Here is a 27,138-nt window from a genome sequence, read left to right as displayed (position 1 = left end):
CTTAAAATTTGGATTCCCCCTCCCCCAAGAAAATTACTATTTATTTTTTGCTTGTGGCATATTCTCATGCGGTCCATATTTTTGTTTGTTCTCTCCCATAGGATGTTTTTGCTTGCATGTTACGAAACCTGTTTGAGGAATACAGATTTTTCCCACAATACCCAGAGAGAGAGCTTCAGATCACAGCTCAATTGTTTGGTGGGATAATTGAACAGAATATTGTCACGTGAGTTTTATTTCGCTTCAGTTTAAAAACAATTTTTTTTTTAGAATCAAAGTATGGTAAGAAATTATCAATTCTGTCCATATATGGAAATCAATGATCTGACAGCCGTTTCTGCAATTAGTTTTATTTATCAACTCAAAGATAAAAGTTTATAATGGGAAATATTCGGTAACTGTTTTTGATTTTAAGATCGTTTTGTACATTTTGCAAACCCACAAACAAACCCATGAATTTTTGTGTGGACTAATTTTTCTTTCAGATATTGGACTTTGGGCATAGCACTGCGTTACATTCTGGAGGCTCTTCGTAAACAGCCAAACACTAACATGTATCTATTTGGAGTGGCCTCCCTGGAGAGATTCAAAACCAAGTGAGTTTATTTCTTTTCAATGGTCACGACATTCTCTCATTTTATTTACCTGTATCGACTTAGTTAGTCATCTTTTCTAAAAATAGTTGATATTCTACATTCTCAAAAATAAATGAAAACAACAAACAATTGCAATCAATTTACATATATGACCAAATTCATTTTTTTTTCTCTCCCTGGATTTCCATTTATAGGTGTGAAAGTATTTTTTTTTTCTCTATTTAAAAGCCCTGAGTTGTCCAAAGTTTTATTGTACTCATAAATAATATGTGTATGTGTGTGGGGGAGGGGGGTGGGGGGGAGCATGGCATAGCAGAATGGTCTTCACATCATACCCTGAATGTGCTGGGTCTGAGTCCTATCAGCAGCACTGTGTGTTCTGAGCAGAAACGTACGGGCCTGCACAATATCTGATATTTCAGTCTTCCCTTGAAATATACCCTAAAGACAGATACCCCTCCTCCTTAATTGGGGGTGAAAGGGGGAATCGTATATATTTATTTTATATGTTCCAAAAATAACCATGCCCCTTCTTTTTTAAAAGGCATTATGATATGAGACAACTCATAAATGTGCTTGTATCTTGGGTTGATAACAAATTAAATGTTGATGATGGTGATAGTGATAATAAAAAAAAATAATAGTAGAAGTGATAATCATGATGATGGTGGTGACATTATTTTTCTTTCAGGCTTAAAGAATACCCCCAGTATTGTCAACATCTTGCACAGATCCCCCACTTCATGCAAATGCCCCCGCATCTTATGGAGGTTAGATCACTTTACTTTGATTTTTAAAAAAATTTCTTCTCTTCCTCCTGCTGCCTCTTCAATTCATTTTCTTTCTATTCTTTTTCCTCTCCCTCTATTTCTTCTTCTTATTTTGGTCAAAATTGACAGTTCTATTCTTATCTTTCACAGCAGAGCTACATGATAAAAAATTGTGAAATATCGGCATTAATATTTTTTTTTTTCATTCCAAGAAGTAAATTTTAAAAACAGGGTTACTGGGTGGGGTTCTTGACCTCCCATAGTGGGCAGGGAGGTACATATTGTGTCTTCTATCCCCCTGTATCTGTTTTCCCACTTGCTTTCTTTGTCTTGAGTACTTGGTTTTGTCCTGCCTCTGGTCGGATACCCTGGCTGGGAGGGAAACAGTTAAATGTATAGTTGATTTTGGGAAATGATATTTTTTCCCTTGAAAATCATCTCTCTGTTATTTACTTTATTATGTTTTCTTTATATTATATATGATTTGTAAAACATTTGAGTGTGTTCCTCTTAGTGGGGACCTGTGCTTGGTCTGAATGAGACTTTTAGGTAATCTCAAACTTAGTGCACTGATAATGTGCTGTTGGAATCTACATGTTTCCTATTTGAATCAATTCCCCTTTGTCTTACTTTATCTTGGGTGCTTTGTTATTCTTGAACTTTTTACTATCCCATTGTCTTCCTATTTACTGACGCTGATATGACCTCAATATGTTGCAAGCGCTGTAAAATCCTCAAAAACAAAAACCAATTAAAAACAGGGTTAAAAAAAAATACCCCACACTCTTTCAAGGTTGCAAAACCAGTGAATAATTTTCATTTTCTTATTCCAGTTTGTCGAATGTGGTGCTAGGTCTCAGGAACCACCTAACCTCCAGATGCCGCACAATATGCTGAATGAGCTGAGCGGTCGTCCCATGACCCCTGTCAGTGGGTTCCCCGGTCAGATGAGACCACCATTACCCATGCTGGAAGCTGGTGGTGGGGCCAATGCCCCTCCACCCCCATTGCCAGTGGTGGTGCCAGCGCAACAGCCAAACGTCTCCAATCCTTCCACCACTGGGGCTGGTGCTGCTGCTGCCGTGGCTCCTCCTGCTCCATCTAGAGTCGGCACTTTTGCCAAGGTGAGATGACCGGAAATTACAAAACGTATATATTTTTAGACCTGCCAGTTATACAGGTTTAATCAGTATGTCCAGTTGTTTGTTTAAGTTGGACAAATTTAGACTTTTTCTACAAGATTTTTAGAGGATTTTATTGAATTCTATTTTTTATTTTATTTTTTTTTTTTTTTGGCGAGAAATGGATGTGCACCAAATTGAATGGCATTACATCAGTTTTGAAACAGTTTAAATTGACAAAATTAAGAGAAATAGACAAAGAAATTATGAATTCTGTTTTTATATAGATTCTGGTTTTCTCCCAAAATGTAACAAACCAGGGAGTAGGCAGTGGTGTCTGCCTGTCTATTGGGGCAGGATGATTTTTTTTGTAGTATTTTGTCTTTCTGCTTTGTCTGGAATTGTTTCATTCATAAGATACAGTGTGTTTTTGTTTGTAGAGATTTGATAGTGGTTCATGATTTGTTTACTTATAACACATTTTATGACATTTCAGCCATCAATAGCAACAGCCACCAACATTGATACACTGTTAGCAGGGCAAGGCAATGACGATGTCCTAGTCCCCCCAGAAGCTGTGCAGGACAAAGTCTTCTTCATCTTTAACAATCTGTCATTGGCAAACATGGGTCAAAAGGTAAGTCTTGATATCTTTTTTTTGTGATTGAAGGCTTGTATTGCTCACTGCTGAGCAGTGGGGAGGGATTACATTGGCTTCCTTAAACTTGGTAGTTCATCATCTGTCCACTCTCTTGCCATCTCTTCTCTCTCTTTACATCATTCTCCCCTTCCACATGGCTTCTTGTACTCGTTGTGGAATGAGTTTGCATTATTTTGCCTTGGCCCTACCTTGAGTCAATTGTTGAGGGAGAAACAAGACTGCTGGATTTGTCTTTTTGTGACAGATGATATATTAAAAAAAATATATACATATCAATATTTTCTCTATAACATATCATTTTAAAATTGCATAATGTTTTGTAAGCATTTGATTGTATTCCTTTTGGTGGTGAAGTCTTTTTATGTGGTCCCAGACTAGTCACATGGATAAGTTAGTCTTGAATTACTTGTCCTTTTTTTTTTTTTTAACTTGTTCACTTTTTTTTTTCTTGGGTGATATTAAATAGCAATGACTCCAAAGAGATATCCTACAATGAATGCTTTATTTTGTTTACATAGGCAGAGGAACTAAAGGATACAGTTGGGACGGAATACATCTCCTGGGTTTCACAGTATCTGGTCATGAAACGTGCTAGTATTGAACCAAATTTCCACACACTCTACTCCAACTTTGTCGACAATCTTGGTATTGAGGCCCTCTTAACCAAGGTTGTCAATGAAACCTTTCGGAATATCAAGGTAAATATATATATTTATTTAAAATTTCCCCTCTCCCTTTCCTCTCCTCCCTTTCTTGTTTTAATATAAAAGAAAAGGATTTTAAAAAAGATTAGAATTTTAGAATAGATAATGAAATCATAAGCATATTATAAATAACTTTCTATTATTTCCACGATTTTGGAGTGGTGACAACTTAATAGTTTCTGATATGCAAGGTTAATTGATTAGATATCCAATATTTCAATGTTGATTAACCCTTCAGTTTTAATGACTTATTACTGAAGCAAAATGATGCTTTATTGTCTTCATGCATTTATTATTTTCAAAGGCCTGCTAATAATTTTTGCTCTTTTATTGCCATCAGGTATTGCTACGCAGTGATAAAGGTGCAGCTAATTTCTCAGACAGAACTCTCTTGAAAAACCTGGGTCATTGGCTTGGCATGCTGACACTGGCCAAATGCAAGCCCATCCTGACAAGGGTAAGTAACAGATTGACATTTGTGGTAATAGCTCTCGAAATGGAGAATGATGAGAAAGAATAGTATATTAATTTGAATGTATGAGGCTTATGTTTATTTTTGTGATAGTATATAAGATTACTTGTTCTTTTTAAAAACTTTGAATTGGGTTTTTACTAACAATTCAAATAATTTTTGGCCCTGCTCATCTTACCCTTGAAAAGTCATCAGCATGGTTTTTTTAAAATAGCTTTTTTGAAATAAGAATTGAAAATTTTTTTTTTTTTGAAATGGGAAAATCAAATTCTATGCTTCTTTGTTTGTTTGTTTCATCAGCATAAGCTATTTCTACGTTAGAGTACAGTTGTGAGTGTTGATTGTTTTTATCATAGCCTAGGGTCAAAATCTTTAAATAGATATCAGAGATGTAGATATTTTAGTTTTAGATAATAAAATCTGAAATTGTTAATAATGTAACAAGAATTGAAACTGAAAATATAAAAAGTGATATTCTTGTGTTTCAGGATTTAAACCTCAAATCCTTGATTTATGAGGCTTATCAAAAGGGAAACCAAGAACTGTTGTACGTTGTTCCCTTCTCAGCCAAAGTATTAGAGTCCTGTGCTAAAAGCAGTGTAAGTATGAAGTTTTATATTGATTAGCACTAATGTTGTTTTATGATAAGAAAAACAATCTTAATAATGTATGGCTATTTTAAAAAAATTATCCCATCAAAAATGCTTGAAATTATTCTCATGATCTCCAGGGAAATATTTACAAAACCCTAAATGCAAATTACTATATTAATATCATAAAATCTGTCATATGGTTTGTCTTGGAGAGAATTTATATTTGGACCAAGATAATGAATAATGTCTCGTTTATATAGCTCCTTACTAGAATACACATAATGATAATGGTCTATGTAAACCTTTTTATTTATTGAAAAAAAAATATTTACAAAGAAACAGTAGATGATATCAGATTCAATTGATTAAAAAATGTATCATAACAATTTGTTAAAAATCAATGTTCACAAAATCTGGATTTTTTTTTTTCTTTCTTTCCCCAACAGATTTTCTGTAAACCAAATCCATGGACTCTTGCTATCATGAACGTTTTGGCTGAACTCCACCAAGAAAATGACCTGAAACTCAATCTCAAATTTGAAATAGAAGTCCTCTGCAAGACATTGATGTTGGACATCAAAAGAGAACTCAAACCGACCAAATATCTGTGTGACCCAAGCCGTATGTCCACTTTGGATCACCAGCTGTCCCCTGTCAAGTTGCCTATGGTGGAGGACCTGACACTTGTCAGCACAGCTCCGTCCAATCCACCGGCTGGCATCCCCATCCCCCAGATTCCAGGCATGCCTCCACCCATGCCTCACAATCTGGTTCCTCCACCACCTCCACCACCCCTGCCCACAGCTGGCAACATGGCCGTGCCACCTCCACCATCCTCTACCAAGCAGCCTGTTCTGGCTCCAGTTGTCACAGCCACTGGTGCTGCAGCAGCAGTTGCCGTTGGTATAGGGGCTGCCACGTCAGCTCCTTCCTCTACGTCATCAGCTCTTGCATTGCCTGTGCAACCAAGATTTGGAATTCATGACATCAACACCAATTCTCTCAACAACTTCCTGCAGCAAAACATCATCATTAACGAACAGGTTATTTTTATCTTCTTTTTTTTCCTTACTTTTTTTTTGGTAGAGTTGTGTTGAATTGATTATTCACATTTAGATAAGAATAAATCATTATGCAAATTTATAGAAGATATTTCTACAGCATCTCAACCTCTCACAATGGTTTGTAGTTTATGGGCTGAAGTGGTTTGCATATTCACTAACGTTTTCAAAGTCTCACTTTTTTATAAAGGTTAATTAGGTCTTTCTTTTATTTATTAATTTTTTTTTTTTCTAAGTCTCTGAAGACAGCAATTTAATCAATTGAATGTACCTCAACTTTTGAAAAGATATCTCTAGTTATTTTCCCTCCTCAATAATTTTCAGATTATCTACATCCAAAGCAACGCAACCCTGCGTAATGCTGTTGTCGGTGCCATAGAGCAGACCCTCCAAGATTTCATTGTACCCATTTCAGACAGAGTCATTAAAGTGGCTGTCACCACTTGTGAACAGATTATCAAAAAGGTGATTTATTTCTCTCTCTCTCTCTCTCTCTCTCTCTCTCTCTCTCTCTCTCTCTCTCTCTCTCTCTCTCTCTCTTTCTCTTTCTCTCTCGCTCTTTCTCTCTCTCTCTTCTCTCTCTCTCTCTCTTCTCTCTCTCTCTCTCTCTCTCTCTCCTCTCTCTCTCTCTCTCTCTCTCTCTCGTCTCTCTCTCTCTCTCTCTCTCTCTCTCTCTCTCTCTCTCTCTCTCTCTCTCTCTCTCTCTCTCTCTCTTTCTCTCTCTCTCTCTCTCTCTCACACACACACACACCCCTCCCTCTCTCTTTCTCTTTCTCTTTTAAATTCTTAAACATTAGATGAGTGTATTGAAAATTTCTTATACCAACATTTTCCGGTTACCCTATTTTATTTTATTTTTTATTTTTCTCTCTGACTGTTGTCATTTTCAAATTAATACGTTTAATTCTTCTATAGATTGTCCTTTGCTAAATGATGATAAATACACAACGGAACATTTATTCTTTTTCAGGACTTTGCTCTTGATTCTGACGAGATCCGTATGCGTAATGCATCTCAAGCCATGAGCCGCAATGTCTGTGCAGGCCTGGCTCTTATCAATTCCAGGGAGCCCATGTTACAACAACTCAAGCAGAACATCCAAGGCGGCTTAGTCATGCAAACAAGAGGGGTGAGGCATATACTTCTTTTTAATGATTTTATAAAATTACAATTTGTACCTCGCTTATGAATGGCTTATTGATTTGAGGAAAAAGATTTACTTTTTCTGTTTTCTCTTTTAATTAATTTCAAGTTGTTTTCTATTTTCAATATTAAGCAGTATTTTTTCTTATAAATAACCTGTCACTAAATAAAATCTTCTTACCGTTTTCATAATTAGTTGGCATGTATTCTTAATATTCATTTAAACATTTTTTATGAAACTTGATTTGATAAAAAGAGATAAACTTGTCATATTGAACGACTCTGTGGAAAATGTAACACAAAATAAGCTATAATAAGTAGACATAGTTTGTCAACTTTGAGTTAATTCTAGCAGCAGGGATGTATTTATTTCCTTATTCATCCTCTCATCCTTTTGTAATGCTGGGTTGGTTTCTTGCTTGGCTTTTTTTTTTTTGTTTTTTTTTTTTTAGTTAGTCGCAATCTCCCCTTATGTTTTTTTTTGTTTTTTTTTTTGAGTCACATTGTGTGTTATGTATTTAATTTGCATTGTCCAGTATAGTCATCTGATCTGCCTTTTATACATAATTAATCATTAAGACAGGTCTTTAAAAGACAAATTTGGGTTTTGAAACCTAAATTTGGGAGGGAAATTGTTGATAAAGATCGTTATTTTATTCAGAAACTGACCTTTTTGATGAGAGTAACAACAATACATATTTTAAAATACACTTTACGTCGATTATTTTATATAAATAATGATGAAACTCTTGCTTTTTGAGTTGAGTAAGATTATTTTCTTTGAAAATCAGATATTATGATAATAAAATCTAAACGTAAACAGATTAAAAAAAAAAATTGTTGATTGGCAGTTAGTTATTGTTTTGTTTTGTGTTTGTTTTTTTTCCTCTCCATTTTTCTTTTTTTTTTTTTTCTTTTGTTTTGTTTTATTTTGCTTTGCATTCAATTTTTTCATCTAGCACTTTTCATTTATATATTTATATAAAGTCATGTCTCCTAAATCCGAAATTGTAAATTCAGAATCATCTGTAATTCATATTTGGTAATTTGGGCAGATCAGATGAGCACAGATTTTTCTGGCATTCCAAATCCAAACACTGTTTTAGAACAAGTTGGAATAAGATATCTGAACTCTCAATCTTGAAACTACCCACCTCTGATCATCTCCTACAACCACACACAGGCTAGTTGACCAATTATAGACAAGCAACATGGAATGTCCCATCAACACATGCGCTCATTATTGTAAAATATGTCTGTCCAGCTGATAAAGTGCCGTACTCGAATTCCAAACTTTAAAATCACCCCCTTTGACGTATTCCTCTCTGTTTCTTTGTAGAAGTGTGGGGTGGCTAGTTTTTAATACATTTTAATGTCTATGATACAAGAGGTCAAATTATTGAATGGTTTGACAGAACAGTCTCCAAAACTCGTTAAGTCGATTTAAAAAAAACTTTTTGAGATTTTCCATCCATGAGATAAATTTAAATAAAATTTTATTTTAAGCATCAATTGGCACAAAATTTTTCGTAAATTTGTGTAAATTTGGAGTTTAAATATGATAAAATAATAGACCGAATGAGAGATTTTAGGGGAAATAATCCTAAATATCTCAAAATGGGAAAAAACTGAGTTATAGAGTTTTGGAAAACCACTCTTCAAATACTCTATCATTTTTATTATTATAAGATAATCAAAATGGAAAGCCCCCCCCCCAAATTTTTTTTTTTTTTGAATGAATAGATTGAGAAATGGACAAAGTAAATGTGATGGGTAGAAAAAGAAAATATAAAATTATTTTTAATGAAAATAGAAAAGAAAAATACACTGATTGCCCTTTTTTCTATTTCCCCTCGGTAAAACCTTTAATCAAATATACACATTATTAATTTCTCGGGCAATGTAATATATTGATTTTAAATGGTCATAATTTCTTTATTTGTAATAAGGAAAAAGGGGGTGTTCGGATTACAGAGATGTGACTGTTGTGGGTTGTGTGGTTGTGTATCCTTTTTCTAGCACACCTTTTATAGTTTGTTATAGTTTGTTATGCGGTGTACGATCCGATAGTGATGTCGTTTCTTCTTCTCTTTACTAGCCTATCCTGCTTCTTTGGTTTGTGATTGTATTTTTGACAGGGGATATTTTTTTTCCTGTAAATCCTCTGCCTGTTTGTTCTTGGTTATTTATAATTTAGCTTATGATATCTTTAGGTTATGATTTTGATTGACATTTGTACTATTTTTGTTAGATTGCTTGTTTTTTTGTTTCAGCGGTCTCTCATATAACCTCAATTGTGTTGGAAGAGACCTAAAGCAACAAACAAACAAACAAAAAAATAGTTTGTTATCAATTTTCATAGGTGGGAATTTTCAGTTATTTAGAGACCTACTGCTAAACTGGAATGTAGAATTATTCATAGAGTATTTGACATTTTTGTGAAAAAGTAATAGCATTTCTGACATACGCCTTTTTCTCATTTTGGTCTGAAAACTTATACTTCATATTTTGATAGATCAAGATTGTCCCTACTTTGTCAGAAGGTCTTACACCTGCGCAATTTCATTTTTAGCTTTATGACTTTTAGACAAATTAGGGGTTATCTTGGTCTAGCGGGTAAATGAGATAATTTCTCTTTGGTTAAAATGAGGGGTGGGGGGGGGGGGGGGTGTTGTTTTGTTAACATTTATAGAGAGTTCAGAGTGCACTCAGAATTCACTTTTCTCCTCTTTTAATTCTCAGGAGTATCACTAGATTCTTTCCTCCTGATATGCTCGTTCACTTTTTTCCACTCTAGAACTGTATGATTCCCCCCTATGAATTTATAACCCCTTAGTTTATTGCATGTTTTATTTATTCACCAGGCTAATGAGGTTAGTTTGCTGTCTGACGTAAGTATGTATTGTTCTGTTGTTTTGTTTTTTTTTCAAAACATTTGGAAAAATGGGTAAGAATTCTGCCTCTTTTACCTATTCAATCTTCTATGTACAAATTATTCACCAACCATTATTTGGTAAATTCCATATTTTGAAACCAAAACATTAGAGAAGGGTAATTCAACCAGATTTTAGTGCACTTCTTAACCATTTTAAATTGCTAATTTAAAAGTGGAAATCTACAATATAATGTTGATAAAGATTTTTGTTTTTAATTTGGATATTTCAAATGTAGTCTGTGATAAGATATGTGGACATAACATTTTTGGTGAAACAAACTGCCATCTAAAATGAGAGAATTTGAATCTTTCAAATCTGTATTCTATATTATATGTCATATAATCTATGATTAAACTCTTAAACTAAACTTTTTGTTTTATTTATTTTATTGTGATAACATTCTATAATATTACATTACATCAAATGTTCTAGCTGGTTTCAAGTTTTTATGATGAAGAAAAAGGTCTGCAGGTTGATCAATTCTGTTTTTAAAATGAAAATTGTTTTGTTATCTGCCATGACTAGAATATGATGATTGAAAGGGCAGTGCTTTCAAATAATTGAAATAGGACACCTGTAGAATGAATTGCTGTTGTAATAGTTCCTTCGTTTTTCATCTTTATCATCATCACCATCATTATTATCACTTTGTAAACCTGCATTATGTTTGATTTCGTACACTTGTTAAGGCTCCCCATTTTTTGCTTTTCTTTACACATTGTACTGTGAGAAGCTTGATTCACTATTGCCAGTACGTTTGCCTTAAACAATGATACGAAAAAGACCCCAAAACAAATAAGATATTACTAAACATTTTATTAATATTAGTTAGTTGACCATTTCTTTTTTGGCTTTTTACAGCAACAACAAACCCCTGCTCAGTTGAAGAGCATAGAGGATACAGCTAACTTGTTATCCAACGACAATGTTGAGATTTGTGCCAACTACATTCAGAAAGTGGCCATGGAAAGAGTTGGGGCTGAAATGGACAAAAAACTGACTGGTGTACGTAAAACATACTTTTTATATCCTCCTCCTTTTTAATTTTTAATTTTTTTTTCTGTACCACTGACTTTTTGCAGTTTATAAATATTAGTAGAAGACATTTATTTTAAACAGCATATGTTCATCACGTATGACACTTTGTCATTGTACTCGAAATTCATATGAAGAAATGAATGTTAATTTTTCTATTAATTTATTTCACTAAATTACTTATTTGAACCAGCGACCGGCTGAGCTCTATTCCTTTGGTCTTGTGCCATGACATTTAATTTACCTCAAGTCTTGGGGATGTTAAATCAAATTGTGAAATTTTAAATATAAAAGATAAAGGTGGCTTGTAATAATGTAATAAGTATTTGTATGTCCCCAAAGTGAACTAATATTATCATATGGAGACATACTTATAACAAAAAGCAAGCCTTATAATTTATTATTTCCTCCTTTTTCATCAAAGTCCAGCACTTTTCATTCATGGATAATCATGCTATTGTGTATTGCAATCAATCTTGTTGCATTCGGTGTTAGCAGTGCCTACTTAAAAATCTAAGAATTCTTGGTTTTTGGGAGATAAAAATTGTAGTCACTATAGTTAACTTTAAAAATCAACAATTTACCCTCTTATTTTTTAAGGATTAAATAACACTCTTTCCTTTTGAATAAGTTTTAATTACTTAGATATGCTCATGAAGTTCTGAAAAATGTTTAAATCTACGAATTTTTCGAAATAGTAATAATTCAGTCAGGGATAATTTCGCTGTGATAATGGAGACTTGATATTTAAAAATTTTTTTTTGATCCTTTGATTTAATTTTTCTCTTTCATTAAACAGGAATTCGAAGCCCGTAAGAAGGCCCGTTTGGAAGGTCGTCGACACTGTGATCCAAGTGTTCTCAGTTATCAGATAGACAGGATGCCGGAGCAGATCAGACTTATGGTATGTATCAAGTTTGATTTTAATTTCAATTTTTCTTGTAGTGGATAGAGTAGAGAGGTAGTGAAGTTTACAGGAAGAATTGATAAATTGAATTACATTTACAAACACAAAAGTAAATGATAGGGTTATTAAAAAAGAAAAATATTTAGACAGAGCATATGATATATTTGGAGAATTAGTCCTTGATAGCCGAAAGGCCCATATAGTCTTAGTGTATCCCTGTTTCTATAGGTTTAAATGGACAAAAGCAATTGCTTGCTACCCTTTGGTTAGGATGTTAGTCTAATGCTATGTATTTTCTGCCAAAATCTAACAGACCCCTGTGTGGGGTTCCCTACCTCCACAGTGGGCAGGGAGGTACTTACTGTGTCTTCTTTCCCCTTATATCTGTTTTCCAACATGCTTGTAGTGGATAGAGTAGAGAGGTAGTGAAGTTTACAGGAAGAATTGATAAATTGAATTACATTTATAAACACAAAAGTAAATGATAGGGTTATTAAAAAAGAAAAATATTTAGACAGAGCATATGATATATTTGGAGAATTAGTCCTTGATAGCCGAAAGGCCCATATAGTCTTAGTGTATCCCTGTTTCTATAGGTTTAAATGGACAAAAGCAATTGCTTGCTACCCTTTGGTTAGGATGTTAGTCTAATGCTATGTATTTTCTGCCAAAATCTAACAGACCCCTGTGTGGGGTTCCCTACCTCCACAGTGGGCAGGGAGGTACTTACTGTGTCTTCTTTCCCCTTATATCTGTTTTCCAACATGCTTTCTGTCTTTGTCTCGGAATGAGATTACTTGGTTTTGTCCTGGCACTGGCCGGAATCCTAGCTGGGAGGGAAACAGTCGAATGCATAGTTATTGTTTTGGGAGATGATATTTTTTTCCTTGTGAATCATCTCTCTGTTATGTATTATTATGTTTGTTATTTTGAATGTATAATGTAAGCATTTGAGTGTGTTCCTCTTTGTTGGATTTTGTGCATGTGTCTGGATGAGACTTGTAGGTGATTTCAAACTAAGTACATTGGTGGTATGCTCTTGAAATCTACATCTGATCCCTATTTGTTCTCAGTTCCCCTTTTGTCTTACTTTTTCTTGGGTGGTTTAATTGTAATTCTAGAACTTTTTACTATCCCATTTTCTTCCTTTTTACTGGCGCTGATATAACCTAAATGTGTTGCAAGCGCCGTAAAACCCTTAAGAACAATAAGAACAATAACAGACCCAACTAACCAATCATTGCTAGGTTGACTGGAGCATTGGTAATAATCCCAAATAATTTGTAACTGTAAATCAATGGCATTGATCTGGGTAATGACATTCCTGCTCTCTGTAACCAGATCCGTGACATCTATTGGTAAAAAATGATGGTAAATGGTAAATCATAATTCTTGAATTGAATGAAAATGAAAATCAGTTCCGATATGCTCTCTTCTGGGATGAAATATGAAGAGGACGGAAGTGATGCGATGGTTATTGATTAGTAAATTCTACAATGTATTTCGTTCTTTATTGAAGTTGTTATGTTCATTTATGACCATTTCCTCTCTTTCTCAGGTTGGTTCAGTGACAATGTCCCAAATGGCCGTCTATGACGAGTTTGCCCGTAATGTTCCAGGACTCCAACCTCTCACAGAGTTGGTATTGCCATCCAACTCTCATGCCCCTGGCTCCAAGGTACTATTAACCTTACATAGTTGTCATCAAGAAAATTGTCATAGCGGTTTGAAAATGTCATTAATCCTCAAGTTAAGGGGCTGAAAAACATCATGAGTTAGCTGTATTACATTGTTCAAAGCTTTGATGAGATAAACAGACTTGAAAGATATGATTTTCCTTTTCAAGAACGGAAACAGATTCCTTTTCAAATTGGAAAAATAATAAATGTCAGGTTATTTTTTATTTCGTCACCAGCTTTGATTAAAAGATAAAAAATTTACTTCAGGCACGTCATGCACTGTATTCGTAAGTCATGAAACTGGCCATGAGAAATTCAGCTGTTTACATTAAAAGTGGAACTCAGAACTTATTGGGCAGCTGAGTCTTTTGAATTTAACTAAAAGCAATTTGCAAAAAGTAGTGTCCTATCAAAGGGGTATCAAGCAATTATTGTTGTATTTAGTACTACAGAAACAGGAGTGAACTCCATGGACCAGTTTTTTAAATTCTATTTCCAGGTTTCTGGCCAAGAAGAACTGACTCTGATGTACGACAAGATGCTTCAAGAAATGGAGTCTCACATTCACATGATGACCAACCCCAACATCTTCATGGCACAGCTACAACAGCTCATGCAGTACGTCAACAGGGCACGCAGCAGCCAAGACAAGACTTCCACCTCACAGCTCTTCTCCAAGGTTAGTAGTAAGATTCGAACACTTGGCAACAGTATACTTACTACTGCCAGTTACCCAGTTTTCCTGGCTATGGGAACAAAATAATTCTTTCAATAATGTTTCATTAAGTCTAGTTATCGGGCCATTACAAGGTTGCCAATTTTCTGTATATTTATTTACGGAAATCAGTATGTAAACCCTCAGTATATTTTCACCTGCTAAATTGAAGCGGCTATGTTCTTTAGTTGTATGACACCTGCTTTCGGATCGGAAGGCCCTGGGTTCGAGCCTTGCTCGGCGCATTGTTGAGTCCTTGGAAAAGGCTCTTTACTCACATTCTCTCACCTTACTCAGGTGTAAAATGAGTACCTGGCCTTAACAGCATTGTCTCTGTCTGAAAAAAAAAAGGATTGTAATTTAGCCTAACAGGCATCATGTCTTGTTCTACATGTTACATGTTGCTTTTGGTCAGGGACCCCTTGTAAAGCGCTTTGAGTCTATTCAGTGGATATTGCACTATATAAAAGCTCAAGTAAAGCAAGTAAAGTAAAGAAAAGAAGTACATGTCAATGTACAAGTACCAGTCAATTTGTTTGTGTAAAAGTTCAGTAAATTTTTTACATCCTGAATTGGCAACCCTGTTATTAGAATATTCAGCTATTTCATCTGGAAATTGATAAAAGACTTTCATTTTTCACATTATAACATCATCAAGAGAGAAGTAACAGTAGAATATATTGAACTTCAATCAGTCTCAAGGGTTGTTGCTGCTATTTTTATGAAAAACAGCATATAATAATGTCAGGTTAGTGCATGGATGGGGATGCATTTTTGATATAAAATTCTTTCATTGTTCTTCCTGCAGGTGATTGAAGGCTTGTTTGAGCAACATGCCATGACAGGAATCACCGATTCCGAGACTTTGCTCCGTTTCCGTGAGTGTCACATGCTAGTTCTCAAGGCATTTGCCAATCATCAGGAGTTCAGCCTCAACTGGGTCTGCAAGGAGGTCACCAAGTAAGGCCTTTCACAAACAGATATAGTTGTGATAATTCATTTGTAGAGGACCATGATCACATGATTTCACAACATAGTCAATGGTGCATTGGTCAAGTTTTTGGATTGAAATATCACAAGTCTAGATCTTGGCAGAAAAAAACATTTTAAAAATGAATTAAAATTCTGTGGAAATGGTATAATTTCCTCATCCTCTTTCAATGATTACTTCATCCTAAAAGTGGGCCAAGATAGGTTAATCATGGGAATTCTTGCTCATTCTTGGGTGATAGGCAGTTGGTTGGTCAGAATTGTGTTGGGTTGGAGTCAGAAACTGACTATCATGAACCAAAATCACTCAAGTTTGTTTTCTATTTTAATGATGCTGCAGCAATTGTTGACGCCTCTGTCCCCATGATAATTTCAAAGCTTTCATACCCCTTTTTGTTTTACCTATTTTTGTTTTCTGTTTCGAGGAGGCCAGCAGTTACGTTATTTGAGATTTGTAGGGTGAGGGTCTGTGAGTCAAAGATAAGGGGATCAGGTACAGAGAGAGAGAATGGTAAGGGTTGAGGAAGAGAGTAGCAGAAGAAAAAATAGATTTTCCAATCTTGTTATGACCTCATGGAAATATAAATTAAAAAAAAAAAAATCCACAATGCTCAGTAAGTTGTGTGTTTGTGTGTGTATGCATGCGCACGCATTCATGTGTTTTGAATTTAGTTTTTCCTTTTAATTTAACTCACTCAACCCTAACACCGACTATATCCGTAGTTTACCCGGGATACTTTTACCTCATGCCTATTTATTACATTTTTTTTTCTGAAACAAATTATAGGCGTAGTATCAAAGCTAATGTTTTTAGTTTTTACATGTTAATGATAGTTGAATAAAACTATGTACATTTTCATTTTTAATACATTTCTTCCAATTTTGAAAAGTAGCAAATATCTCTAGGGTTGAGTGAGTTAATATTAACATAAAATATATCCCACTCATCTCACAGCTTCCTGATGCAGTGTAGAGAGGAAAACCGCTACAATCTGGATGTTGTGGAGCTCTTCATCAGAAGCGGGTTTGTTATCCTGCCTCAGTACGACCTCTACCTTGCCTCTCTAATGGAGAATGGCTTGAACCAGGCTGGTGTATCCTTTGCCACACAACTCATCCAGAGATTGTGTGTGGAGGACAAGGGACAGAACAACCAACAGCAATTTTCAGAGGTTTGTGGAATTATTTACATTGCTTTGCTCTTTAGATTTATTTGACCATGAAAGGTCAACAGTGGTACTTGCTTAATAACCAACTTCTTGGATAACAATTTTACTGGGTTGTAGGCCAAAGTGGATTATTTGGTGAAGATTAAAAAAAAAAGCATTATGTAGCAGAGAATATAAATTTTAGCCCATTAAATTTTTAATCGACTTACCAGGCTATGTTTTCAACATTTTCACTATCAAACTTGTTTTGTGTTGTTTTATTTTTGTTCTTTGTCTCTATTTATTAGGATTAGGAGGGAGAAGGGGGGGGGGGGGGGGGGGGGGGGGGGGGGGGAAGGAGAAAGGAGGGGATTCTTGACAGATAGAAATCAAAAAGACACTGTCTCCCTCTCTGACTATATTGATAGCCAATCTGTGTAAAAGAGTCATTTTCAAGATCTGTACTTTTATTGAGATGCATATTATAACGAATTTAAGTTTTGAATAAAATGGTCTCAGTGGCATGAAGAACAATTTATGTTGCTTTGTCATGCACTTGGTTTTATACCGTGTGTTATTAGAAAAAGGATGATATAAAAGTCTGGATATTAGTGGTGTTTACAATAGTAGTACGGCTATGTGGTCTAGTGGTATGACACTCGCTTTTGGATTGGAAGGTCCTGGGTTCGAGCCTCGGTCAGCGCGTAGTTGAGCCCTTGGAAAAGACTCTTTACTCATATTCTCTCACCGTACTCAGGTGTAAAATGAATACCTGGCCGTTTACAGCGTTGTCTCTGTCCAAAAAAAAAAGTGTAGCATCGCGTAACAGGCATCATGTCCCGTCCTAAATGTTAAATGTTGCTGTTGGCCAGGGACCCCTTGTAAAGCGCTTTGAGCACGTTTAGTGGATATTGCGCTATATGAAAGCTCAGTTTTTTAATTTTAATTTTTTTTTTTAGTAAGTTTTACACAATCTTATATTCCTCTATCCTCAGACTGATTTCCTAAACTGCATCGAGGCACTCAACATGATCAACTCCAGATCGCGCCAGTCTCAACCTGACAGTCTCCCAGCCCTGATCGAATCCCTGAGGTCATCTGGCAACTCCAACAACCTGATGGACCGCGTGCCAGGCAATGTGACCACCATGATGCAGACGGGGATCACCCAGGCCAGAGAGTTTGACGACCCATCTGGGTTACACGAGAAGTCTGAGTATCTCCTGAAAGAATGGGTTACCATGTATCACTCTCCGTCTGCTGGCAGGGATAGCTTTAAGGCTTTCAACACGTTTGTCACAATGGTAATTCATAAGAGATGCTTGTATCTATAGTTCAAATTTGTGGGGAATGGTATTGGGATTCTTTCTACTGCCTCATTTGTTTACACGACAAGGAAGTATAATTGTAATAGTTAACAGTATATGTAAGGTGTGGTTATTTTATACTTCCCAAATGAAGACATTTTCAGATCCTGGGTGAGGGCTTGTGACCTCCCAAGGTGGGCAGGAGGTCAATTGCTGTGTCTTTTATCCCCCTTTATCTGTGTTCCGAATTGCAACTTTTTTGACTATCCCTTTTTCTTCCTTTTTCCTGGCACTGAAATGACCTATTGTGTCACAAGCACTGTAAAACCCTCAAAAACAAAACATTTTCAGATCGCATAATCTAGGAGCTGATTTATGGAGGTTGAACTTTTTTTCCTGGTCCTTTTATTATGGATAGGAGTACTGATAGCTGAGTTGATAAAGCACTTGCCTCAAGAGCAAGGGACTAGATTTTCGGTTTTATTATTCTCTTTAGTACTGTGAAATTTAATTTTAATAGACAAATGCTTTCCTCCATACTAAAGAACCTGATAGAGTAGGAAGACAATTTTTTAATTTCAATTTACAGATGCACACACAAGGCATTTTGAAGACAGACGACCTCATTGCCAGGTTCTTCCGACTTTGCACAGAGATGTGTGTTGACTTGTGCTACCGTGCCCTAGGGGAGCCAGGTCAGTCGACCACCATGATCCGGGCGAGGTGTTTCCACACATTGGATGCCTTCGTCCGTCTGATTGCTCTGTTGGTGAAGCACTCTGGAGATAGCAACAACACAGTCACCAAGATTAATCTCCTGAACAAGGTATGGTAAATGTTATGAGATTGAATCAAAACTCCCAACTGTTCAATGTGTTTAATTGTTACAGGGCTGTTTAATCAGACATTTCAGTTATTCTTCATTCCGATGTCGCAGGACAAATTTGAAAGGAAATTGATGTTTTGTTCAAAAATTTAAATAACTTGACTGTCACAGAAACCAATTTGCATCACATTGTTAGTAAAAAAAAAAAGAAATTATAAATCTTTTAATTTATTTGTTTAAAAGAGAAAACAATTTGTTTAGTAAGTTTGTTTTGCTTAAGTTAATTTTCTTGCTTTGAAGAAGACAGCTGGATTATGATCTTTATGTAACTTAAAGATAAGTAACCTCGCCCTGGCTTAAGAAGATGATGTTCTCAAGGCAACTCGGTGTGGTGCTTATCACTTAAGTTCCCTTTTAGGTATTAATTAGTTCTGATGGTTTTCCTTGGATCCATGGAGTCAAGAGGAGTCTGAAGAGGAATTACATTTTCCCCAATGTACTGGCAGTGAGAGACTTGATATTTGGTGGAACAAATAAGTGCAGTTTCCCTTCTCTATAGAAGTTAGCTTGTGTATCGATGATGGTTTATCATCATTTCAATTGCTCTAAAGATAATTTATCAAATCAGTTGCTCTAAAAGTGGGAGGTAATGCAGTAAAAAATGGGGCTTAAAGGCAATTGTTCAAAATTTTCCTCCTTTTTCACTTTTTGTCACCATCAGCAACTGATTAATAAGGATAGAAAAAAAAAAACCAAACCTACAAATAAGAAACAAAACAGTAACATTGGCACTGTTCCTAGGTTTAGTCACTTTCCTTTATTTGTATATGATCCACATTGTGGCACCAAATTTTAGCTGGAAAAAATAAGGTTTAAGTTATTGCATCATGAATACAGCCTTATAAATTCAAATACCTCTTTTAAACAAATCTCACTAGCCGTACATCCTGTCTCCTCCCCAACTTCCCACCTTTGTCTGCAGGTGCTTGGTATTTTGGCAGGAGTCTTACTTCAGGATCATGAGGTTCGATATGCTGAATTCCAGCAGCTCCCCTATCACCGAATCTTCATCATGCTCTTCATTGAACTCAATGCTCCAGAACCAATTTTGGAGACCATCAATTTCCAAGTGTTAACAGCCTTCTGGTGTGTATTAGACCTTGTTAATTTTTTTTCTTTATTTTTGTTTTGTTTTAAATTTTATTCACCCTTTTTTATGTGGAATTAAAGAAGTCGAAGTTTTTTTTTGGAGCCAAAATGAGCCAAAGTCCAATATTTTATCCTTGATTCAAATTTTCAAACCATAATTTCAGAGGAAAATAATTGAAAACATTGTTAATTTTATGAAAAAATGGAAGTGTAACTAATTGAGAAATGCTATAATGAAGGTAATCATACATTTTGAGTTAGTACACATACATTTTTTTCTCTTATTTTTGTTTTGTTTTGTTTTAACCTTTTGCATATCTGAGTGAGCAATGGTCACAGAAATTATAGAGATGATATGAAGTCTCTTGCCAGAAAATTTCTCTATATAATAGAGTTCAAATTATTTCTTGAATGCATATTTTTATGTCCAATTCTCAAAAAAAAAAAAAAGGTACATGCAACAGGATGGTTGTAAATTTCTAAGTCAGAAAAAAACCCAACAATATCTAAAACCAATCTCATAATCTCTTGTAAGGAGAGTATTCAAACAATATATCAGGACCTCCAAAGTGTTTATTTAACCAAATTCAGTTGCAAGCTCTGTGATTAGTTCAAAATAAATACTGCCTACATTAATCTCAACCCCTTCTTTCTTCCTGTCTAGTCACGTCTTCCACATTCTGCGGCCCTCCAAGGCTCCAGGGTTTGCCTATGCCTGGTTGGAGCTCATTTCACACAGGGTTTTCATCGGCAGATTGTTGGCCCTCACACCGCACCAAAAGGTAAAACCGATAACATAATGAAATGCTTAGCTCTTTTGATCTTCAGAAACCAGTGATCCTAAAATAAAAGACGTCTAATACAGTAAAAATGGCGTCCAAGTCAGTTTAGAAAAAAGCCTTTGCGGGTGGTTGGATGGGAGCATCACCCTTGAATCATATACCTATGATGTTCGCATGGGTGTACGATCCGATAGTGATGTCGTTTCTTCTTCTCTTTACTTGCCTATCCTGCTTCTTTGGTTTGTGATTGTATTTTTGACAGGGGATATTTTTTTTTCTGTAAATCTTCTGCCTGTTTGTTCTTGGTTATTTATAATTTAGCTTATGATATCTTTAGGTTATGATTTTGATTTACTTTTGTACTATTTTTGTTAGATTGCTTGTTTTTTTGTTTCAGCGGTCTCTCATATAACCTCAATTGTTTTGGAAGAGACCTAAAGCAACAAACAAACAAACAAACAAAAAAGCCTTTCTATAATGTGTGGTGAGCTCACTGTCATTACAAACTAACCTATTGAAGCACTGTGAAGTGTGTTTTGAAACTTTGGAATTGTTCCATGTAAAAGACCATTTTTTATAGATATATCAGTAACAACTTGGAATGACAATATTATAATTTTTTTTGTTTGTTTTATTTCTCCTCATTAGGGCTGGGGTTTCTATGCTCAACTGTTAGTTGATTTGTTCAAGGTACTGGCACCCTTCCTGCGAAATGCTTGCATGACCAAACCCATGCATCTCCTTTACAAGGTAAGTTTGTTGGATTTTTTTTTTTTCATATGAACAAAAATAATCCAATCTCAATCGATGATCAGATGTTTTACCATCAGGGACAATACAAAGCCTGTGGAGCTGGTGGGGTGGGGGTTGGGGTTGGGAGAAGGACAGTCGGTTAGCTGCTTGGGATTTTGATTGATCTTATGCGTTGTTTGTATTTATATGATACTTTCGCTGTTTTAATTCATATGGACCCTTCTTTTCAGATTATGGTTTACATGCAAAAATCATCTTTTTCTGTAATTGTCAGATAATGTAACATGTTATGTAAGGTGCCTTTGAGCATTGTTTTATTGTTTCTGGTACTATATGACTTTATTATTATTATTATTATTGTTAATATTAGTATTATAATATTATAATAATAACTATTATATAATTGTTATAATAATAATTATTATTATTATTACTAATATTATAATCCATTTCCTGCTCCTCCACCTACCAACCCTACCGTCAACCTTCAGGGAACACTGAGAGTCCTTCTAGTCCTGCTGCATGATTTCCCAGAATTCCTGTGCGACTATCACTACGCCTTCTGCGATGTCATCCCGCCCAATGCTATTCAAATGCGTAATCTCATTCTGAGCGCATTCCCTCGCAACGTACGCCCACCTGACCCCTTTACAAACAATCTGGTCATGGAAGCTGTTCCAGACATCAACAAAGCCCCCAGGATTCTCACCAATGTTGTCTTGCTCATCCAACCGGCCTCTTTCAAGAAGGACCTTGACTCTTACTTGAAGACCAGAGCACCCATCACTTTCCTGTCGGAGCTTCAGAGTAATCTTCAGGTAAAATATAATTATTGAAAAGTTATTGTGACGCCTGATGTTCTTTTTTTTTTTTTCTTTTTTTAAATTTTTTTTATTTATAACACGACTTTAATTCGTCACCTAAGTTTATATACACTTTTTAAGATACATTTTTACCAATCAATTAGATTTTCAAATGATTTTATCAGTGAATTTTAAACTTTATTTGTTACTGTCGCTTCAAAATGGATCCATACAGTACTCAATTTTAAAATCTGAATAAACGCTTAGTGCCTGTTTAAACAGGTTAAAATGCCATGATACGAGCTGTTTATTATTATTAGTATGATCCACATTGACTGGGTGGGGTTCCGACCTCTCATAGTGGGCAGGGAGGTCCTTACTGTGTCTTCTATCCCCCTGTACCTGCTTTTCAATTGTTTCCTGTCATTGTCTTGGAATGAGATTACTTGGTTTTGTCCGGATCCTTGCCGGAGTTCCTTGGCTGGGAGGGATATAGTCGAATGTATAGTTATAGTTTTGGGAGATGATATTTTTTTTCTTTGTAAATCATCTCTCTGTTATGCATTGTATTATGTTTAGTTTACATATTATATTATAGGATTGGTAAACATTTGATTGTATTCCTCTTAGTTGGGACCTGTGCTTGTGTCTGGATGAGACTTTTAGGTGATCTCAAACTAAGTACTTTGACAGTGTGCTCTTGGAATCTACACCTGTTCCCTATTTGAACCAATTCCCCTTTGTCTTACCTTTTCTTTTGTGCTTTAATTGTAATTCTAGAACTTTTTACTATCCCATTTTCTTCCTTTTTACTGACGCTGATATGACCTTAATGTGTTGCAAGCGCCGTAAAACCCTTAAAAACATAAAAAACAAAACGATCCACATTGACAAGTGACATTAGAAATGTTGTTAAGGTCTAAAACTAAACTGTTTTGATCAAGCACCAAGAGGATTACTGATAGCAGCTTTGAGTAAATTTAAACAAGTTTACAATACATATGTTCTCAGTTTTGATCTGCTCTTAACTTACTGTATAGTGACACATCATATTAAAGAATGCAAGTACAATATCATTCTTTTAATTTTTTTTCAATAGATAAGTTTCCATTCTCAGGCACAAATGCTTTTGGTCAATGGGGTCTAAGCTGTTCAAGTGAATTAATTTTAAAAGAAAACAAGATCTGATGTGCATAGACATAGATACGATGACAAACTTGGTTCTTGATATCAAATGACGAGTAATTCGGTAGAGGATCGTATAATGATCAAATTTAATTGAAAAATTGATGTGACTCTCCAACCCACCCCCTTTTGTTCTATCCATTCAGGCAAATGCCAGCCCCGGCACCAACTATGATATCATGCTGATCAATGCACTGGTCCTGTATGTGGGGACCCAGGCCATTCCACTGCTTCAGAATAGAGGCATTAGTATGAGTACCATTGCCCCGTCTTCTCACATGGACATCTTCCAGAATCTGGCAGTCAATCTCGACACCGAAGGTAAAGGGCCCATTGACGCTGTCCATATTTAAAATGAAACAAAAAATAAATGAATAAAATTCCCTTTATTCATCCTCAAGGGGAAATTTATCTTTAGGGTCTACTCCAAGGGAAGACTGGAATTGCTCAGGCGTCAGCTGCAGTGATAGCTTTGCAAAGTGAGCTAGGGCGGGGTGACTTGCTCAAGGCCCCACAGTGTGGTGGGTAATCGAACTCAATGCTTTTTGGATATGAAGTAAAGACCATATTGCTGAGCCATGCTGCCTTTTCTTCAACCATCTCCCTGGGTGGGGTTCCTGACCTTCTATAGGTGGGCAGGAAGGCTCTTACTGTGTCTACTATCCCCTTATAATATCTATTTTCCAACATGCTTTCTGTCTTTGTCTTGGGATGAGATTACTTGGTTTTGTCCTGGCCCTGGCCAGATACCCTAGCTGGGAAGGAAACAGTCAAATGTATAGTTAAGAGTTTTGGGAGATGATATTTTTTGCCTTGTAAATCATCTCTCTGTTATGCACTGTTTTATGTTTTCTTTTCATATATATTATTTGTAAACATTTGAGTGTGTTCCTCTTAGTGGGGACCTGTGCTTGTGTCTGGATGAGACTTTTAGGTGATCTCAAACTAAGTACACTGACAGTGTGCTCTTGGAATCCTATTTGTTTCCAGTTCCCCTTTGTCTTACTTTCTCTTGGCTGCTTTAATTGTAATTCTATAACTTTTTACCATCCCATTTTCTTCCTTTTTACTGGCGCTGATATAACCTAAATGTGTTGCAAGCGCCGTAAAACCCTTAAAAACAAACAAAACAAACAACCATCTCCCCTTATACCATTTGTTATTTTCTTATTGGTTTTTGACTTTGTTCTGGATTGAAATCATTTTTTCATCTTCATCATAAAAGGGATTAACTCATTCAACCCTAACACCGACTCTATCCGAAGTTTACCCGTGTTACTACTTTTACCCCAAGCTTATTTATTACATTTTTATGAGACAAATTATAGGCGTAGTATCAAAGCTAATGTTTTTAGTTTTTGCACATTAATGATAGTTGAATAAAACTTTCTATGTACATGCTCATTTTAATAAATTTTTTCCAATTTGAAAAGTGATAAAAGTCTCTGGGATTTAGTGAGTTAACTCAGGCTTAGTATTATTGAAGCTGTGCGTGTGTTTTTGTTAGAGATGACATTTTCATTCTTGTAAATCTTGTGTTGATAATATTTTTTAAATTTAGCCATTTAAGTAAGTTCTGTCTTAAAGAGAAAGTTGTGCCCGTTTCTGGGTGAGACTAATAGATGGTCCCATATGATATTGTAGGGACAGGTAGATTCCTCTGGGATATACATCTGTGTTTGAACTAGTCTCCTGGTTACTTTTCTTGCACATGTACTTGTAAGTTCATATGCAAGACATATTATTATCTTTTTAACTTATAAACATAACAAAACAAGCGAGACAAAACGATATATGTATATTTATATAATAAATAGACCAATTTTGCCATGCCATATGATTGTCTTCATCCCTAGGCCGCTACTTGTTCTTGACTGCTATAGCCAATCAGCTTCGTTACCCTAACAGCCACACCCACTACTTCAGCTGTACCCTGCTGTACCTGTTCAGGCAAGCCAATGATGAGGCCATCCAGGAACAGATTACAAGGTGAGGAGTTAGTGTTTAGAATATTTGGTAGGCATTGACTATTCAATCCCTTATCCTATTCTTATTTTCAAATTTTGGCTCTGGATGGGGTTCCCAACCTCCTCCCATAGCGAGCTGTGTCTTCTACCCCCCTGTATCTGTTTTCCAATTGCTTTCTGTCTTTGTCTTGGAATAAGATTGCTAAGTTTTGGCTTGACCCTGGTCGGGGTCCTTGGCTGGGAGGGAAACAGTCGAATGTATAGGTATAGTTTGGGAGGTGATATTTTTCATTCCTTGTAAATCATCTCTGTCTTATGTACTGTTATTTTTATTTTAAACATATGATTTGTAAACATTTGAGTGTGTTCCTCTTAGTGGGATCTTGTGCTAGCGTCTGGATGAGACATTTAGGTGATCACAAGCTAAGTACACTGATAGTGTTCTCTTGGAATCTACATCTGTTCCCTATTTGAACCATTTTCCCTATATCTTACTTTTTCCTCACGTCCTTTTAATTGTACATGTAGAATGTTTTTACTATCCAATTTTCTTCCTTTTTACTGGTGCTGATATGACCTAAATGTGTTGCAAGCGCCATAAAACCCTTAAAAACAAAAACAAAACAAACAAATTTTGGCTGATTTTACTGTGGAATCTTTAAAATTTGGTCCCAAATTTTCTGTTCTTTATCTTAGTGTTGTCCATTGATAATTTTCCAGTCTGGCAGTTTTGGCTTTATCAGGTTCCACTGTAGTTTCAAAAAGATAAAAGTTCAAATTACTTTCAATTATACCAGTTACTGAATTTTAAAAACTTGTGAGGTGATCAGTGAGAAGAAAAGCCTGAAACATGAAACTATTTTGAAAAAAAACACAAACCAACTAGACTATCTCTTTCAGTTTTTTCATAACTCAAGACTTTCTGTATTGACTGTATTTTGGTAAAAATTCGTATTTTTTATTGGATTTTTAACTTCCTTGCATTTTAAAATTCAGTCACACTAAATGAAATCTCATTCCAAAATTATGCCAAAACCTTTCTTTCTCTTTTCTTTTTCTCTTTCTCTTCTTTCTCTCTCTTTTCTTTTCTCTTTTTGTTCCTCTTTTTCTTCTCTGCTTTTGTTTTTTTTCCTCTCCACTTCCTTTCTTCCATGCTGACTAATTTAAAATAATAATATACTTTTGTAACTTAATTTTTCTTGGCCATTTGGAAATCATTTTCAGGGTCCTCTTGGAGCGTCTTGTTGTGAACCGTCCCTATCCATGGGGTCTCCTGTTGACGTTTGGGGAGCTGGTGAAGAACCCAACATTCAAGTTCTGGGATCACGACTTTGTCCATTGTGCCCCAGAGATGGAAAAGTAGGTTGATGAAAATATGAGAATAGCTTTTAATTGGTCACAGGATTTGATAGCTCAGTTGGTAGAGCACTCGCTTCAGCTTCACATGCAAAGGGACTGAGATCGTTCTTGGGTGAAGTCTTTATTTTTTTTTTCTGACATCCCCTTTATTTATGACGTTAGTCTAGACACACTGGCACCAAATGTCAAAAGTAGCACAAGACACATGGTGGCCATGATTGAGAAGATGACCAAAAGGGAAGGGGATGGAGCAAATGGGTGTAAATATTTGTGTACTTTTTAGCTTTAGCATGATAGTACATTTAGCGATTTTATAAGTTTTATATGCGTGTCTTTTTTTTTTTCCTTTTTAATTTTTGTTTTGTTTTTGTTTTTGTTGGATTTGTTAATAGAATTCATTACAACTTGTGTCTAATTATAAAACAATTTTTAATAAAATTAAAAATCAATTCATCAACTCTCTCTCTCTCTCTCTC

The 27,138-nt window shown here is 35.5% G+C and overlaps 1 protein-coding gene across 24 annotated transcripts in view; it reads left to right on the top strand.

Annotated features, from left to right (window-relative positions):
- Nucleotides 1–27,138, top strand: part of LOC144976903 (CCR4-NOT transcription complex subunit 1-like) — a 48,939-nt gene that overhangs the window by 17,822 nt on the left and 3,979 nt on the right. For 14 of the 24 annotated variants that reach the window (XM_078921495.1, XM_078921477.1, XM_078921492.1 and 11 more), the window contains exons 21-47: nucleotides 102–226; nucleotides 486–596; nucleotides 1,288–1,366; nucleotides 2,200–2,490; nucleotides 2,984–3,124; nucleotides 3,667–3,846; nucleotides 4,193–4,309; nucleotides 4,813–4,923; nucleotides 5,364–5,960; nucleotides 6,303–6,443; nucleotides 6,949–7,107; nucleotides 9,986–10,012; nucleotides 10,919–11,062; nucleotides 11,892–11,996; nucleotides 13,558–13,677; nucleotides 14,178–14,357; nucleotides 15,202–15,353; nucleotides 16,339–16,555; nucleotides 17,527–17,835; nucleotides 18,428–18,664; nucleotides 19,647–19,810; nucleotides 20,478–20,595; nucleotides 21,244–21,345; nucleotides 21,840–22,166; nucleotides 23,483–23,657; nucleotides 25,193–25,325; nucleotides 26,528–26,662. In XM_078921495.1, coding sequence (XP_078777621.1) covers nucleotides 102–226; nucleotides 486–596; nucleotides 1,288–1,366; nucleotides 2,200–2,490; nucleotides 2,984–3,124; nucleotides 3,667–3,846; nucleotides 4,193–4,309; nucleotides 4,813–4,923; nucleotides 5,364–5,960; nucleotides 6,303–6,443; nucleotides 6,949–7,107; nucleotides 9,986–10,012; nucleotides 10,919–11,062; nucleotides 11,892–11,996; nucleotides 13,558–13,677; nucleotides 14,178–14,357; nucleotides 15,202–15,353; nucleotides 16,339–16,555; nucleotides 17,527–17,835; nucleotides 18,428–18,664; nucleotides 19,647–19,810; nucleotides 20,478–20,595; nucleotides 21,244–21,345; nucleotides 21,840–22,166; nucleotides 23,483–23,657; nucleotides 25,193–25,325; nucleotides 26,528–26,662 — 4,697 coding nt within the window. The remainder of the gene's footprint in view (nucleotides 1–101; nucleotides 227–485; nucleotides 597–1,287; nucleotides 1,367–2,199; nucleotides 2,491–2,983; nucleotides 3,125–3,666; nucleotides 3,847–4,192; nucleotides 4,310–4,812; nucleotides 4,924–5,363; nucleotides 5,961–6,302; nucleotides 6,444–6,948; nucleotides 7,108–9,985; nucleotides 10,013–10,918; nucleotides 11,063–11,891; nucleotides 11,997–13,557; nucleotides 13,678–14,177; nucleotides 14,358–15,201; nucleotides 15,354–16,338; nucleotides 16,556–17,526; nucleotides 17,836–18,427; nucleotides 18,665–19,646; nucleotides 19,811–20,477; nucleotides 20,596–21,243; nucleotides 21,346–21,839; nucleotides 22,167–23,482; nucleotides 23,658–25,192; nucleotides 25,326–26,527; nucleotides 26,663–27,138) is intronic. The other 10 variants (XM_078921499.1, XM_078921497.1, XM_078921498.1 and 7 more) reach the window with 1 other exon arrangement.

Source organism: Berghia stephanieae, chromosome 7 (genome assembly GCF_034508935.2).
Source record: "Berghia stephanieae isolate SIO BIC M18660-M18661 chromosome 7, UCSD_Bste_1.3, whole genome shotgun sequence".
Lineage (NCBI taxonomy): Eukaryota > Metazoa > Mollusca > Gastropoda > Nudibranchia > Aeolidiidae > Berghia > Berghia stephanieae.
This window is presented reverse-complemented; position numbering and strand designations above follow the sequence as displayed.